The sequence below is a fragment of the Watersipora subatra genome, chromosome 5 (genome assembly GCF_963576615.1).
Source record: "Watersipora subatra chromosome 5, tzWatSuba1.1, whole genome shotgun sequence".
Classification (NCBI taxonomy): domain Eukaryota; kingdom Metazoa; phylum Bryozoa; class Gymnolaemata; order Cheilostomatida; family Watersiporidae; genus Watersipora; species Watersipora subatra.
Genome location: NC_088712.1, coordinates 30,632 through 47,516, shown reverse-complemented (window position 1 = coordinate 47,516; position 16,885 = coordinate 30,632). Strand labels below are relative to the sequence as shown.

At 38.1% G+C, this 16,885-nt stretch overlaps 2 protein-coding genes across 2 annotated transcripts in view; one reads left to right on the top strand and one right to left on the bottom strand.

Moving 5' to 3' along the window:
• Nucleotides 1–6,135, top strand: part of LOC137396172 (tubulin polyglutamylase TTLL5-like) — a 31,780-nt gene extending 25,645 nt beyond the window's left edge. The window contains exons 24-29 of the mRNA XM_068082321.1: nt 616–702; nt 924–1,055; nt 2,145–2,220; nt 2,674–2,894; nt 3,076–3,238; nt 5,670–6,135. Of these exons, the coding sequence (XP_067938422.1) occupies nt 616–702; nt 924–1,055; nt 2,145–2,220; nt 2,674–2,894; nt 3,076–3,238; nt 5,670–5,787 (797 nt within the window). The 3' untranslated portion in view covers nt 5,788–6,135. The remainder of the gene's footprint in view (nt 1–615; nt 703–923; nt 1,056–2,144; nt 2,221–2,673; nt 2,895–3,075; nt 3,239–5,669) is intronic.
• A 154-nt stretch (nt 6,136–6,289) lies between these two features.
• Nucleotides 6,290–15,507, bottom strand: LOC137396173 (protein dispatched homolog 1-like). Its single transcript, XM_068082322.1, has 5 exons — nt 15,377–15,507; nt 11,797–11,937; nt 10,555–10,832; nt 9,750–9,896; nt 6,290–9,656 (listed from the first exon to the last, which is right to left on the bottom strand). The coding sequence occupies exons 2-5, from the start codon at nt 11,808–11,810 to the stop codon at nt 6,931–6,933; spliced, it is 3,165 nt and encodes a 1,054-aa protein (XP_067938423.1). The 5' UTR covers nt 11,811–11,937; nt 15,377–15,507; the 3' UTR covers nt 6,290–6,930.
• Nucleotides 15,508–16,885: the final 1,378 nt, after the last annotated feature.

Sequence of the window (16,885 nt, the reverse complement as noted above, 5' to 3'; positions counted from 1 at the left end):
TTTATGCAAAAGCTATAATAAGATCCTTGTCCATCCCTTTGAAGCCAGCATTAGAAACATTAGGTTGTGTCTCTCAAGCCATCGTGATCTTTGAACACGCTATTTCAACCAATCAGTATTAAAGATCGGCAGGTACATAAGTATGTGCACAATTATTCCATAGCAATGCCATTTGGGCATGTATTGGGCATGTAATAGCCTATTTGCCGAAGTGGAGGTTCAGGGTTCAATACCTGTACGAAGTGGATTTTTTTGTTTTTATAACTTTATTGCTATAACTGGACACACAAACGACAGACAAACACACAAGTTACACAACTGATATTTATATATATAGATTATAAGTAATCTTCAGTAAGCAGTAGTCACAGTATGCAATACTTTCGTGTCTTTAGCGCTGGTACTCTGCTGATTTTGGTAGGACAAGTTCTTGCTTATAGAAGCGTATGTATATATTGAGGTGGAGTCCCTAACCATTATGCGTTCACTCCTGTCCTTGTTGTTCAGTGGTTATCTCCTCCTTTCATGTACTTATCCGTGTGATTGTCTGTGTGCCTGTTGAAAAGTCTTGTTCTTTCTGATGAAGTTTTGTACACCTTTGCTGTGCGATTGCAGAAAATACCACCGCTGTACACGCAAATAGGCCTTCGTCAGCGAGTCTGAACAGAGCTCAGCCACCATCTCCACCCGTCAGACAATCAGGTGTGTTTCTCAACCTTTCCTCTTTCTTCTAGTTGAATGCCAGCTGTAGAAGATCCTAGTCGAGTGACTGGCAGATGCGTCTCTTAGACAATCAGTAGTTGATAGTCACCAGTAGATAGTCCCCAGTGCAGTGAGGAGTTGTCTGTCCACAGTTACTGGTAGAGTTAGTAGTGACTGCTAGTAGACGGTTGTGAAAAGAATTGAAGAATCTTTGGTTTTAGCTTTCGAAAACAACTTGGATGACGTAAATGAAGCGCTGCAGCAGCTGACCATGAGACAACAAGAGAGAAACTATTATACCTCAAATGTAACGAGAGCTGCTCCTAGAGCAGTTCAACCTCGACCTGAACCTGGTGAGCCTCTGCTAAAGCCATTTCTCTTCTACTTCGCTTCTACTGCACGCTACTTAAATTAGGCTTCTGACTTTACATCTGTTCAGCCAATCAGTTCATCTCATCTCACTGGTTTGTCACGGCTTTCATGCAGGCTGACAAGTGACTAATGTGCTTTTACTCTAGGTAGGTTCTCGTATAACCGTCAGCTAAAAGTCACTTGAGGCCGTCGTAACTATTGCTCTTCCACATGTTGTAAAACATGCTAGCATGTTTGTGGTTGCAGATATTGTTGAACACAGGCTAGCGTGGTTTGGTAGAAAGTTTAAATGTACCAGCGCATCATAAGAGGTCCAGACTGACCGGAATTATTAGCTCCAACCTATAGCTGAGGTGTTGGCTTGCTTTATAGCTGCCATCTTTTTAATCTAGAAAATTTAGACGAAATTTAAAACTGTAAACCACGTTTACATGGTTTTCAAAATTATACTTAAAGTATCTCTGTTACACAGCTAAGCCTAATCGGTATGATATGTAAAAATCAAGTCATTCCTTCTGATATTTTAGATTGTCTGCAGCATGTGCCTTCTAGCTTGTAATACAGATGTCTTCAGACATGAACAGATGTCTGTCAGATAGGAACATATATAGGTCAGACAGGAACATATATAGGTCAGATGGGAACATATATAGGTCAGATGAGAACATATATAGGTCAGACAAGAACATATATAGGTCAGATGGGAACATATATAGGTCAGATAGGAACATATATATGTCAGACAGGAATATATAGGTCAGATGGGAACATATATAGGTCAGACAGGAACTTGTCTGACCTATATAACTGTTGTCAAGGTAAGACAACATAAACATGCATCCTAAGCTATCTAGTACAGTTATACTAGATAGCTGGTTGTACAGGGTGTACTCACAGCTGCTTCTATCAGCTCTACTTATCTATGTTGATATCGACACCAAGGTGAACTGTAGAATCCTACCGATGGCTATCATGTATCAATGAGCTTAATAATGTTTATTATTCGATGCACCGTACCCGGTTGCTTGCACATTTGCCAAGTCTTTGAGTCTGTTGGATGTGTTTTGTAGTTCTGGAGTCGACTAAACCTATCAGATATTACTCTGCCCGACACCGGGCTGCTACTGAAGACTCTCAGTCACAGAGGTGAGTTATAAAAGTGACAGCTGGTTTTCATTTATGCGTAGCCATGGAGATATGTGCTTTGTGCTTAGAAGCAATGTTGGTTCTTGATAGGTATTTACAGCCATTGATCTCTCCTTTGGGTGAATTTTTATGGCTTCTGACCTTCCCTCAGTTACATGTTCATGTCACTTCTCCTCAGGTAAGAAATGTTTATGGTCACTCACCTTTCTCTCTGTTGGAGATCTTAGAGACTGATGACCCCGCCCTCAGACAACCTTTCTATTCAAGTTCCTACACATCTTCTGAGTTGCTTCTCCTAACCATTATCTTATCATTCAGCATGTTAATCTTCGATCTAATTATATCCTTGTGGGTCAATTGTTGACTTCTGCTTCACCTATTCTGCTGGCTGATCTTTTGGTCTGATGTTAATCTTCTTGTCTTGCTCTAGCTGTCTATTCTGATTGGCTACAGGGTTAAGAAGCAAACAGCAGATGATACTCTTGAGCCGTATGCTGGAGCAGGAGACACAGCTCTCTCCAAGTACCAGATGGACATGGCTTCAGAGGCCTACTCTAAGGTGACCGGCGTGCCCCCCAGCGGTCAGTTCCGTCCAAGCAGACAGAGTGCACAGTTTGCTATTCTCAAAGAACACGAGGTGGATAAGCAAGAAGAGCTGATGCAACAGAGCAAAGGTTTGAGATACCCATTTTTTGTCGTAGCCATTTCCTGTCGTAGCCATTTCCTGTCGTAGCCATTTCCTGTCATAGCCATTTTCTGTCATAGCCATTTTCTGTCATAGCCATTTTCTGTCATATCCTTCCTTATTATAACAATGTACTACCAATGCTATCCTTGCCTCTGCTCCTTCCTTAGCGCTCTTAGAAGCAAGCAAAGCTAAGCATCAAGCTATGGTAGCCCAGGCTCATGCTGCCACTAAGAGAGTACAAGAAGATCCCGGTGTGCCATTTGCTCCTCGGCCCCCAAAATCTCCACCAACAAAACCTACAACTGCTCACCCTATCAGGAGCACCTCCAGGTGTGGTTCAGGTCATATTTAGTGGCCAGCGTGTTTTTTACTAGTGCGTACTCTGGCTCTCTTACCTTACCTTAACGGTTGAATTGCAACAAAATTCACATTACAGTTATTTGGTATCAAAAGATTCACCATGTCTTACTCTGTTGTGTTGTAGGTGCCAAATATGTGGAAATGTGATTACAAGCTCTTAAAAGCTCAAAAACGAAAAGCCGCCGTAGATTGGAATCTCTTTATTTCTCTGACGTAGCCATGAAATTTATTTATTGTCTTGCCACGTGATGTTCTCACGTGAATTGAAAGGCCAATAAAAAGCTCAATATAAAACTTATCGTAGCACTAGTTAATGACAAACACTTCGGGTTTTACCGAAGACCCCGTATCAAATATAGATGCTTACTACTTTACAGTTTTGTTTCAGTTTGGTCTAATCGGCAAGTCGTAATCTGATCATGTGACCCAATACTTCGCAAATAATTTCTGCAGCACTTTTCGATTATCACAAGTGACCAACAGGCTCGTCATGATTATCAGACAATGATATGTACTCCTTCAAGCTAAGGCTAAAAAATTAAACGAATTTTTACGGTAAGTTATAAGATATCACTGCTAAAAGTGACAGCATTACAATGACGATAAAACAGACGCGTAAGAACAATAGACATGGTTTTATTGAATGCGTGAAGTATATTTGTAAAAATATTTTGACGAATAAGGTTGCATGAAAGTGTAAACAGAAACCATCTCACACAGCTGCGTCACATTTGAGCCGTTTTGGAAAGAGAATCCAAACTACGGCGGTTTCGTGATGGCTGCGATTAACTTTTCGTTTTTGAGCTTTTAAGAGCTTTTAATCACGTTTCCACATATTTTGTACCTACAAAACAGCAGAGTAAGACATGGTGAATCTTTTGATACCAAATAACTGTAATGTGAATTTTGTTGCAAGTAAACCTTTAATACATAGACTTCACAACCACTTGTGAAGTCTATGGGTTTGAAGTCTATGGTTGTTTGGCTGTAGAAGGTTTCATGGCCAATGTGATATCAATGTAAGTGGTAGTATAGATGGCCTATAGGCTGCTTTTTTACCTGCACATCTATATTTTACACCTGCAAATCTATATTTTATACCTGCACATCTATATTTTATACCTGCACATCTATATTTTATACCTGCACATCTATATTTTATACCTGCACATCTATATTTTATACCTGCACACCTATATTTTATACTTGCAAATCTATATTTTATACTTGCACATCTATATTTTATACCTGCAAATCTATATTTTATACCTGCAAATCTATATTTTATACCTGCAAATCTATATTTTATACCTGCAAATCTACATTTTATACCTGCACATCTACACTTTATACCTGCACATCTACATTTTATACCTGCACATATATATTTTATATCTGCACATCTATATTTTATACCTGTTGTGTGCTATGCTAAAACTTAAGTCTCTCGAAGCAGATGTACACCTTTTCACGATTTCGCAACAGCTTTTACGGTAAAGTTGTGAATACTTTGTATATAATTTCTTAGATGACTATCAGTAGGATTACCAATTCCCCTTTACTAAGGAAAGCCCGCCTACGGAATAGCTTGCCTTCAAGTGGTCAGTCTGTATTATTTATGATAGTCAATGTAACTGCTCAGTTTACTGTTGAAATAATTAGACAAGATGTGCAACTCTAACATATATCTGTGTTAGTCTAGACATGAGCAGGTTCAACCCACTGGAGATACGGTTAATACTTTATATTATATAAATGGTGACATTCGCCCTTATAGTCTTCTGTCATGTCGCAATAGCTAACCTACCTACAAAGATTTCTCCTCTATAAATTGTTGTGGTTTATTAATTTACAATAAACAGTGAACACCTAGATGGGAACTAAGGAACTAGTTCCCTAGTAATAGAACTAGGGAAATGCTCTGGTGTTGTCATAAGATATTTTTAACATATTCAGTATATATTATTCAGTTTCTATATTATTTACTTTAGCAAAATATTACAATCATAATTTCTGTTAGTTCGGACAATAATACTGAATGAATTATCATTATTATTATTAGTATTATAATTGCAGTTATTTAGATAGGTGTCAAGATGGCTTTCATAGACATCTGTTTGCGAAATTCATCAAATAATCCTTTAACACAAATTTAGCCACATTTTTGATTGGTTGAATAGCATAGTCTCAAGTATTGCCTCATTCCATCAACCTGTATGCTACAGTGAATATGGATTATTCTTGCCACGTGGCATAGCAGATATGACCCTTGTCATGTGATGTGGCAGGTAATGACCCTTGTCATGTGATGTGGCAGATATGACCCTTGTCATGTGATGTGGCAGGTATGACCCTTGTCATGTGATGTGGCAGGTATGACCCTTGTCATGTGACATTGCAGGTACCCATTGACGAGTATGAGGCGAAGTCACAGTCATGATGATGTCTCAACAGACTTCTACTCTAATGTTCGGTATGACACAGCGACAGGAAAGGCCAAACTTATGAAACCGTCATGATGCAATTCGACGGAAGTCCGAGTCAATTCACCATAGCTGCAATTCACTGGATCTCTCTTTTTTATAATTTAAGCTTATCTTCCTTCACAAGTCACCTTAGTTAGTACTTAGGATGTAGTCTGACACGCAAATATGTTACCTTTCGTGCCACTTGTCAGCCCCGACAAGCTAGGATCACCAGCTAATCTCAGATAGGACAAATCTAGCTATTATTCGAGGATTTTAGCACTCAATACATTACCACAGGTCTCTCTATGATTATCATCTCTCTCTGTATGTTTACTCTCTTACATCTGTCCACGCTTTCTTGCATGCATTCTTACCTCAATTACTGACATGTGCAGATAACTCCAGTATGGTGACAAGTTATTTTTGTCAATGTTGTCAAATAAAGGTTTTTAATAAATTATGAAACAGCATCCCTCGAGATCAGTGGCTGTGTTATAAGTGTTAACTTTGTTTTTTCCCAACCTACAGGCAGGGCTTGTCATAGATAACGGCAAGATGTGGCTTTTTATTGTAACGCAGTTATTTATGAGAAAACAATGTTGAGCTGGCAAAAAGATTTGGCACTGCGATGGACAGCGTAGATGTGCATGAAAAACAACAGATAGCAATAGAGCGTGATGGACATATGCATAGACATTGGTGCATAGAATGCAGTGTAACATGGATATATCTAAAAATTTACATATAAGGATTATGCATCAATCTAGATATCTTAGTGACAAAAAATAACAAATAAAAATTGTAAAAAAAATGATTGCTGTTTAATTTATGACGCTAGATCAGTTTGTCAGAGTCCAACAACTTTGTGATATTACAAAGCCATCTGCAATGTAATGCCAATCAATGTTTAAAGCTAGTTTCCTCGCTGCCAAACTACATAATACTGCACTGTTGGTCTAAAATGTGACGTCATGAGATCTTCAGTTGTGTCCTATATTTTAATGCTTTGTAGTGATAAACCACAGAGCTTTGATAGTGATAGCTACCGCTGTCGACATGCTTGCCGCACATGAGACTTGAGAGCTTTCTGATGTCCTAGAATCAATGGTCTGTGTTGTCCATTCTAGAGTTTATCATAGAATCTAATAGTGGTATTACAGATATAATTTGAGATCACATACTTTGGTATCAATTCTACAGAGACTCAACAGATGATCTGCCACTAGCCGGTGATACACTGGGCAACTCAGTAATTGGGCTGAGACGACCCCAGCGTGGGACTATCATTGGACCAGGCTGGAGCAGAATAGGTGGTGGCGTCAGTAGGTTTTGGTCATTTACCTCCACCTCTAGTTCTCCCGTAATTGGTTCTTGCGGAGATGATGATGCATTGGATGGAAGTACTCTCGTTAGTTCAGTGGACAAATCATCTGAATATATAGTTTTATCCATGGGCCTAGTCAGTCCCGTGCTGCGGGTTGTCTTTAGTCGACAGCACCTGGGGTTAATCTGAAGGAATGAACCAATGGGGCCGATGTGCATGAGCAGAGAGGGCAAAAAAAACAGCGCGTGAAACCAACTCGTAACAGATACGAGCGCCAAGAAAATACCGAGTTTGCAGTAGGCAAGAACTTGAGCAGGCAGTACACACAAGCCAGCTGCTAATGTCGTCACCATGGCAGCCGTGATACATCCTCTAATGTGCTGGAGGCTTACCGTTACTCTCCTCTGGCGGTCTCTCGTTGATGAAGAAATTTTATATGCAACCGTGACATGCAAAGGAAAGTCCATGGACAAACCAACAGCAAGAGAAACAATGACGGATTCCAGAATGTTAAGCTGCCAGCCCATGAGAGCGAGGGAGGCGAGTGTGCAAAGAATGGATGAACTGATGCTGACAAGCGCACAAAAGGTCAGCAGGATATTAAGAGTCGTGAGAAATATAATGACTGCTGCCGTGACAATAATAACTATGACTGTAGTTGGCAGGGAATGTACCAGCACCTGTTGCACATCATAAAAGAGAAGTCCACCAGCAGTGGTGAAAAACGGTGTGAATGCCTCGCAATCAGATTGAAGACATTCAGCAAGTCTTTCACCTAAAAACCTCGTGACATTTTCATGGAATTCTTTCATAGTTTGATAGCTATAATCAAACTTAACGCTTGACTGAAAACTGATGATTATTGCTGAAGGTGTGGTGCCTTGATAACGAATGCCTGGATCAGAGCTGGCAACCTTAATCTGTCTGTTTTGCAAAGACCACCGAACAAGGCAATGAGTGAAGGTGGACTCGTTATAAGGAAAAGATAACTTTTTACAGCACACTGGGTCGATATCACAAGGTCGAAACCGCATGGATGCTCTCATCTCTTCAATAAAGCAACCGACAGGTTGATGCTGAGATTGATCAAAGAATGGTTGTTGACGAAGTTCATAACAAAAATCAGAAAACCAAAGCTGCGTTTTAGGAGCAGATAACTTCGGCAATGGTCGCAAGACTAGTGCCCCAGTAGATGAAACTTTGAAATATTGACCGTTAAATTGTGGATTCACCCCGAACACAAAGATGATGGGAAGACGGCCCCGATCAGCAGACACAGCAAACTCTGGCTTCACTTGCAAGTCAAATACTTCAAATGGGTGGTTAGCAGATAAAACCTGAAACATATCGGAGGAGGGCGGAGAAAGCCCAGGCCAGAAGAAGAGAGCCACAGCGGATGCCACCGACACTAACAGAAAAAAAGGCAACCAGACTCGAGACCACGTAGAGATGATCGTATGACGAGATGATAGCATTCTGGTGATTCTGGTACAAATATTTTGGAGACATTGCAATCCCTTCGACTGCATCTCACACTTACGATGGTTTGAGCAGACATTGAGAGCATACTTTTCATATAAAACAACGCATGCGGGTAACCAGGTGACTGCAAGCAGGTAATGTACCAACACACAAGTGCCTGCGTAAACAGAAAAACATCGAATGGAGACGATGTCGGTGTATGAGCAAGCGTAGAATGCAGCAGCCGTGCTCGCACTGGTCACAAACATGGCTACAGATGCATGCTGAAATGTAAGGGTGACGATGCGCTCTAGAACACTCGCGTTGCGGCTGAGCTTGATCGTCGTCCATGTTTTCCAATAGACGAAAAGATCATCAGCACCAAGGGCCACGACAACGACCGCCGCAAGCAGGTTGAGAAAAGGGAAATACCCAATTTGAAAAACAAAGCCATATATGGAGAAGCTGATGACTATGGAGAATGCCATGGATATAAAAGTGATGGAGGTGATAAAAATAGACCTTGTATAAAACAGAAGAATCACAATAATAAGTAGAAGAGCTGAAAATATCCACAAGGAATCTTTAAAGAGAAGTTTCTCAAACACATATTCCTTTAGCCCAAAATCTACGGCTAAGACTTGCACCGGTTCTTTTTGTTGACGCCTCATCAACTGACGGATTTTGAGATAAAATGGGTGGTTACTGGAGCTTTTAGCTATGTGAACATAAGTAATGGTTAGGTCGGTAGACTTGGACATGATGTAGTAGAAAATTTCATAGATAGATCGGTCGGCACACATAGAGCTCATATTGCAGCGGTCTGAGCGAACGAAATTCTCACTCCAACAGTCAGCAGGCAGATCTTCTACATAATGTTTACACTCTAATAAGATCTGTAAGTTCCCCTTCAGATCACTCTCGCTCACCCTGTCACACGAGTCCCTGCCTGCCAGGTACGACACATAGTTGACCAAGGAGAAACTGCGACAGAGACAGCTTGGCTCACAAATAGGAGCATAAAGAGGAGATGATTCTAGTTCCTTTTGAAGATTACAAAGAGAGACAAATGTGTGAATATCCAACTGAGCGAGCGTACATCCAAGTTTGAGTGCAACTTGAGCATAGCCTCTCCCTACAAATGTTAGTGGTTCCCGGTTACAAGAAAAGAAGCATAAGAGAGAATAACAAATGACGAGCGCAGAGACAGACTGATAAGAGAACTAACTTGGCTGTGAATCACAGAAATACGATTCCTTAGCTGTTCGCCTGCTGGATCTTGTGACATTATCTCCTGCGTAGCCATAAGTTGAGGTCGGCCAAAGGTCATAGGTAGCCTCTTGTTTAGTAAAAGCAGCCAGAAAAGTGCTGCCAGCTGTGGGAATAAAAATGAATTAGTGAGTCCAAGGTGATGGCAAGCTAGGGCCCTCCCTACACCTCATTTGCACAAAATAGCAAATCCGGAGCTAAATAGATATACCTACACTACACTATAATATAATAAATATACCAACACTAGACTATAATAGATATACCAACACTAGACTATAATATATATACCAACACTAGACTATAATATAATAGATATACCTACACTAGACTATAATAGATATACCTACACTAGACTATAATATATATACCTACACTTTAATATAATAGATATACCAACACTAGACTATAACAGATATACCTACACTAGACTATAATAGATATACCTACACTAGACTATAATAAATATACCAACACTAGACTATAATAGATATACCTACACTAGACTATAATAGATATACCTACACTAGACTATAATATAATAGATATACCAACACTAGACTATAATAGATATACCTACACTAGACTATAATAGATATACCTACACTAGACTATAATATATATACCTACACTAGACTATAATATAATAGATATACCTACACTAGACTATAATAGATATACCAACATTAGACTATAATATAATAAATATACCAACACTAGACTAAACATACACTTATGTATTGAATGAAACGAATGCTAATCACCCCAGGTTGTGGAATTATCTCCACGCTGTAAGGTGTTACTCTGGGGATATGTAGTAAGCAGTTTGTTAGACTCTGCTCCTACGGCTGTCTCATCTATCAGGTTGGACCATGCGGCGTAAGCAGAGTGTATCACGCTATACCTCGGTATAAAACCTTGGAGAGGGTCAGAGAAGTCAGGGGGCGGCGCCACAAGGATATTGAGTATCGTAGAACACGAGACAAGCACAAGAACAATCGCTAGCACTGCTCCTGGGTAGTGAGTCAGTATTTCTGAATACCTAGAGTAGAGAGACAGAGAACTTCTAGGCGAGAATAACAACTAGAAATGCTGCAAGATCAGGCGCAGAATGACCTTTGTACATGATTTCTAAAATTTAGGTAAATATTTGACCCGATGTGCAAAGTTATTTCCAACAATGCCAGAAGTATCTCAAAACACTGCAGTACGTATAGATGCAGGTCATATAGTCTGGTTCTATAAATTTTAGACTTGATTCTAGTTTTTAAAATCACAGACCCAGGAAGATCAGTAGGAGTGGTAGCAGTGATGACAAAAATGTAAAAGACTTACCTTAAAATTAAAACAAGGAATTATAAAAAAGTTTAACAGTTATCCTCAGAATTTTTGACAAGACCGCTGAACAATTTAGAAGCAAAAAATAAAAGTGGTGCAAAGAAAGAATGCCTAACGTGCGCTCGGCTGGGAGGTCAAATATCCGGGTTCGATTCCCGCGCGATGCAATCCTTTTCCCGGACATATTAGCGTGACTGCGGTCAGACAGACGCAGCTTTTAAAAAAAGACTGTTTGTGAGTCTTCTTGATCAAGTTCTAGTATCATAACTTTTACCTAATCAATTTTTTTACATAATTTCAAATAATGCATTTTTTACGGTGTATATAAATACTCAAATTACTTATTGCTGTTTTTTCAATATGAATGTTTGGAATGAAATACGAATATTTGTTTCAACATGCGATGGTTTTGACTTTTGAATATATTGGAATGAACCAATTTTGTATGCCAAAGTTTGATTTTGTATGCTGATGTTTGACTTTGTATGCTGAGGTTTGACTTTGCACGCTGAGGTTTGTTTATGGCTGAGAAACAGTATGGAGCTTCATTATAAAAAAAACTTGGATAAAAGAGGTAACTTTACCGTGAGGAAGTGAACATAAAAACACCAGCTGTTGGACTATATAGCAGATAGTAGGTCAAGTGTTACTATGGCTAGATGCAATACCTCGAGTGGGCCATGACAATATTCCAAAGTCTCTCCAGGAACTCATGCTAAGCCGTGAACTGTGCCAAAGAAGTAGCTTCCTTCTTCGATGCTTTAGTTATGTCAAATGTAACACGGTATAGTACGGTGCTGTGCTCCAGTCTACAAAGTTAGTAGTAGTAGGAATGGAACTGTAAGCAATGACTAAAGGCTTCAGAGTCGATATGATGTCAAGGACTCATATGACACCCTAAACTTAGTTAAAGGTTGACTTGCAACAAAATTCACATTACCGTTATTTGATAGGAAAAGATTCACCATGTCTTACTCTGTTGTGTTGTAGGTGCAAAATATGTGGTGATTACAAGCTCTTAAAAGCTAAAAAAACGAACAGAAAATCGCAGCCACACGAGACTGCCGTAGATTGGATTCCCTTTCCAAAACGGCTCAAATGTGATGTAGTTGTGAGAGATGGTTTCTGTTTATACTTTCTTGCAACCTTATTCGTCGAAATATTTTTACAAATATACTTCACACATTCAATAAAACTATGTCTATTGTTCTTACGCGTCTGCATTATATATATATATATATATACATATATATATATAGAATATAGGTTCTAATGTCAGAAGTACATGTAAGTTTGTGGCACAATATGTACAACGTCTGTACTGTTGTAATGGACTCTGAAAGCCACTGTATCATCATATTTATCAAAACAACCTTTCTTCTAGAGACAACTGATTCTCTTTAGTACATTTACCAGGGTTGGCTCAGGTTTAAACCAAAGGTTTAAACCTGAGCCAACCAGTTAAACGGTTTAAACCAAAGGTTTAAACCAAAGGTTTAAACCGGGTGGTTTGAACCAGCCGAAAAACCGGTTTTTATGGTTTTTTCCATTATTTTTGTGTGAAAAACATAATATTTTAAGCTCCTAGTGGTTCATGTGCAATAGAAATGCAATTATATGTAATTATCAGCTGTGGAAGGTTATTTAAGACACAGTAGTAAATGAATGGCAGAGCTCAGGTTGAAACTACATGAAATCCTAGCACAACAATGAATTGGTGAATTTCATTTTCAATTGGTTTTATCAAGTGATATGATGATCTCTTTACAGATGAAATATAAAAACCATGTGAAATATACTAATTCAATCATCGTCTCTAATAATGAATGAATACTTTCTCAAGTCTGGCCAGTGAGAAAGGATTACTTATAATTAGAAATAAATAAATAAATAAATAGAAATTAAAACAATAAAATATTTTTGGGCAAAAGCTCTAAGTTTGCAAACTAATATTTCATTTATTATATATTATTATATATTTCATAAAATTATTTAATATATTATTTATATATTACATATTGGGCACAAGCCAAAGTAATTGGATTGGTAAAATTCAGTTTATCAAGTTTTTTTTGTGTTTTGAAAAGTTAAAGTTGTGCCTCAAATTTCCAATATGCCTCGCAAACAGGATCCCATTTGGCAGTTTTTCACTCGAACTGCAAAAGGCAAAGGTTTTAAGGCAAAATGTAATAGGTGTGCCGTCGTAACGCGAGGTCGCGCAGATAGGCTTAAAGCTTACGTAGCAAAATGTCAAGCTTAAAACACTGATTTAGACAGTGATGCTAGTATTAAGGTGATAGAAGTTGAGTCATCTGTCACTGCTCCAAACACTAGTAATGCATCTGCATTATGCTCTGCTCTACACTACCAAACGACTAATCACTTGGATTAAAATTCCTACTTATACATAAAGCTGTATGTAAAATATTCACTTTATGTGACAAGATTTCTGCTCTGCATTCTATTGATCATGTTTGATTAAAGACTCATACCGAAATTTCCATATGCTTTCTCTCTTTTTTCCCATAACAACTCCCACAACACCATCTTTAACAGATGATTCCACATATGTATGTCCAATACTCAATCATGCAGCTATAGTAAGTGATGTTAAATAGACTTGAAATTGCAAAAACCTTGGTAAAATTATAAAAACCATAAAAACCTGGTTTTTTCACAAAAACCGTGGTTTTTTCCAAACCTGACATTTGCTTGTATTACTTTACTGTTAGTGGTATTTTTTCATCATTTTGTTTGATAGTTATTGCTTTATATTAAAAAATTTGAAAGCCCAACTTATAACTCAGTAAAAGGTTATAGCATCAAATTATTGTTTTGGTCGGTAGTCAAAACCTAGATGAACATTAATTCCTCTCCAGGACTGATCTTTTAGCAGGAAATGACCAAACTTGGACAGGTATCAGGTGTACTCGCTAGCAATTCATTTTGAGTTTAACAAGTAATCAGACGCTCCTGATAATGTTAATCAAATCACTCTAGAAGTATTTATCACATAAAAAGCTGATGAGCTCGTACTATAATTTTTTGCCTGTAGAAATTATTCTAATAGTCCAAATATAACAATATAACAATATAACTCTGGAACAGGTGTCTGACAGCAAGTATCTAGGTGTGACACTACAAGACAATCTTAAATTCACCAAACATATAGACTCAAAAATCAACACCGCCAAATGGCAACTAGGGATCACCAAGCGTGCCTTGTACTGGGCTCCACAAAGAGCCAAAATACTAGCGTACAAATCACTATGTCTTCCCCACCTAGAGTATGCTGCTGCTTGGGACCCTTCAAACAAGCGCGAAGTAAATAATCTAGAGATGGTACAGAATCAAGCTATTCGGTTTATTGCTCAAATTAAAGGAACTAGAGGAATAAGCGAAGCACGAGCGAAGCTTGACTTGCCAACTCTAGAGATAAGTCGACAGCACCAGCGCTTAAGACTTCTGATGAGAATACTCAGCAAAGAAGAAACTCACCCGGCATAAGTCAAATCCTATGACGAGCTAATGAACGTGGAGAGCAACACGATAACCAGAGCTAGATCCAAAGGACAACCCACTTCCTTACAGACAAATAAAAATACATACCACAATAGCTTCCTACCACGGACAGTGCGGGAGCTCAAAGGAACGAGCCAACAAATAACAGGTTAACTCTACCTGTACTGACACCAAACAAATATTAATATTATATTAACTACTTAGAAAACTGAATTAAAATAAGCAAAACCTAATTTATCATATGAGGCATACCCCTTACACCCCTAGGTGGTCCAGTATGATGTATTCTACGAGGTAACGAGGTGATACATTTCTGGTGAGATGCCAAAAATCTTATTTTTCTTCCTCATCAAATTTAATATAAAAAACAAACTACTTATTACAAAAATCCGCTTGCAACATGCATGTCTGTCAAAAGTGATAGATTCTTTCGTTCTTCCCAACCATATACGTTTAAAATTTTAAAACTACCTGCTTTAATAAATTACAATACATCCTTTTAAAACAAGTGCAAGTCCATGATTATTCAGAGATTCTTTTCTAGCTGTAAGTTATTTTATGATAAATCTCAATGTAAGCTTTCAAAATTATAAAACCGGCAGCTTATCTTAAAATATCACGTCTGTCTGATAATTGAGTAGAGCGTTTGAATAACCGTCTCAGACTGCGTATATTTATTATCACATCTCGAATCTACGACTTCTCTAAACAAAAGTGCAAACCTACCTGCTTGTCCGATAGACTTCAGTGAGAAAATAAAAATAAGGTTGTATTATCACACGGTGCCACCTTCTGATATTGCCTGCAATATTGCCTCCAGCTTCAATAAATTTATGAGATCTAACCCGGACGAGTAGCTAAACAGAAGAGAGGATACTAAAGATTAAAACGGAATCGTGGTCTAAATATGTGTGAGGAGGCAACTCTACGAGTTAGTTGTAAGAAGAGAAGAGAAATTAATTCTTTTGAATTCTTGAAAAATAGACGAGTTAAACTTTGTCATAATGTTTATAATGTAATATAAAAGATTTTACCGGCCCTTTACTTTCCACAAGATCGATCAGATAAACAAACAAGTCGTATGGTTATTCAAGAGAATGTATTTAGTGATAAGTTCAAGCACAAACAAGCATGCAGGAACGATGCATCAAGACTACTAAAAGCTTTTAGTCAGTTCTAAAAATGAACGTCCTTCTTCAATAGGCTCCGTTTCCTTTACAATGGGAGAGCCATGGTATGTTTTTTACTCATTGAAGAAAACTTTATGTCCAATATGCCATCAGAAAGCTGAGAGTTCACTGATTTTGAATCTGCAAGTAACTTTTTTCGGACCAGTGGCGTATAAAACGCTACAGGGGGTAAAGGGGGTTTGTATGCTTTTTTACTGTAGCGAATATCAAAATGTTAGCATGCATACCTTAATAACTATTGGTTCAAATCTTCTCTTTTTTATACCTTATACTGAACATATTGTTGGCTTTGTATACACAAATTTTCAACTCTATGTCACAGTATGATCAAAGGTTTTTTGGCAATATTCAGGGGCATGTCATATTTTTGAAACATTTTTTGGTTCGCACAACAGCCATTTCTTTTCAATCATAAGTGAGCTTCTGAAAATTATATATCATGATGACCAATGTGTTTATGTTCAGAATGCTAAATTACATGTTTCTGGACTTGATACTTCTGAGAGAACTGACGTGCTTTGTATGTTATTTCTATTTAGGAGTTACTCCAAAATATGTATTATCCATTTTTTTGTGCTATCTTATGCATTCAAGATCTACATCTAGATCAGTTTATAAAACTTGTACTGAGAAATGGAATTTTAGCTAATTTATTGACAAAATACAAGAACTAAAAGAATAAAATTACTGCCTATTATCCATACAATCATAAAACTAACATTAGTAGTCATTCGCTGGGTCATGGACGATCTCATTCCTCTAATCCGATTTTGTTCCTCTATTCCGTGTTCTAATCTTGTAGTCAATATATACATATATTGATTTGGTTGCTGCAGAGGTTAAGTACCACAAAAACTGCTACAGAAGTCTTCTCAGATGTTCTACAGTTACCCGAGACTTGAAAATCACAGATAGAGATCATGCTCTGGATGAAATTGACATGACTTACCGTCAGTTTGAAAATAGGCTACAAAGTGGTTGTATCGTTGATGCAAGAGAGTTTGTTCAAAGTTTGTAAAAGAGTAAGAGTTTTAACAGAGTTTGA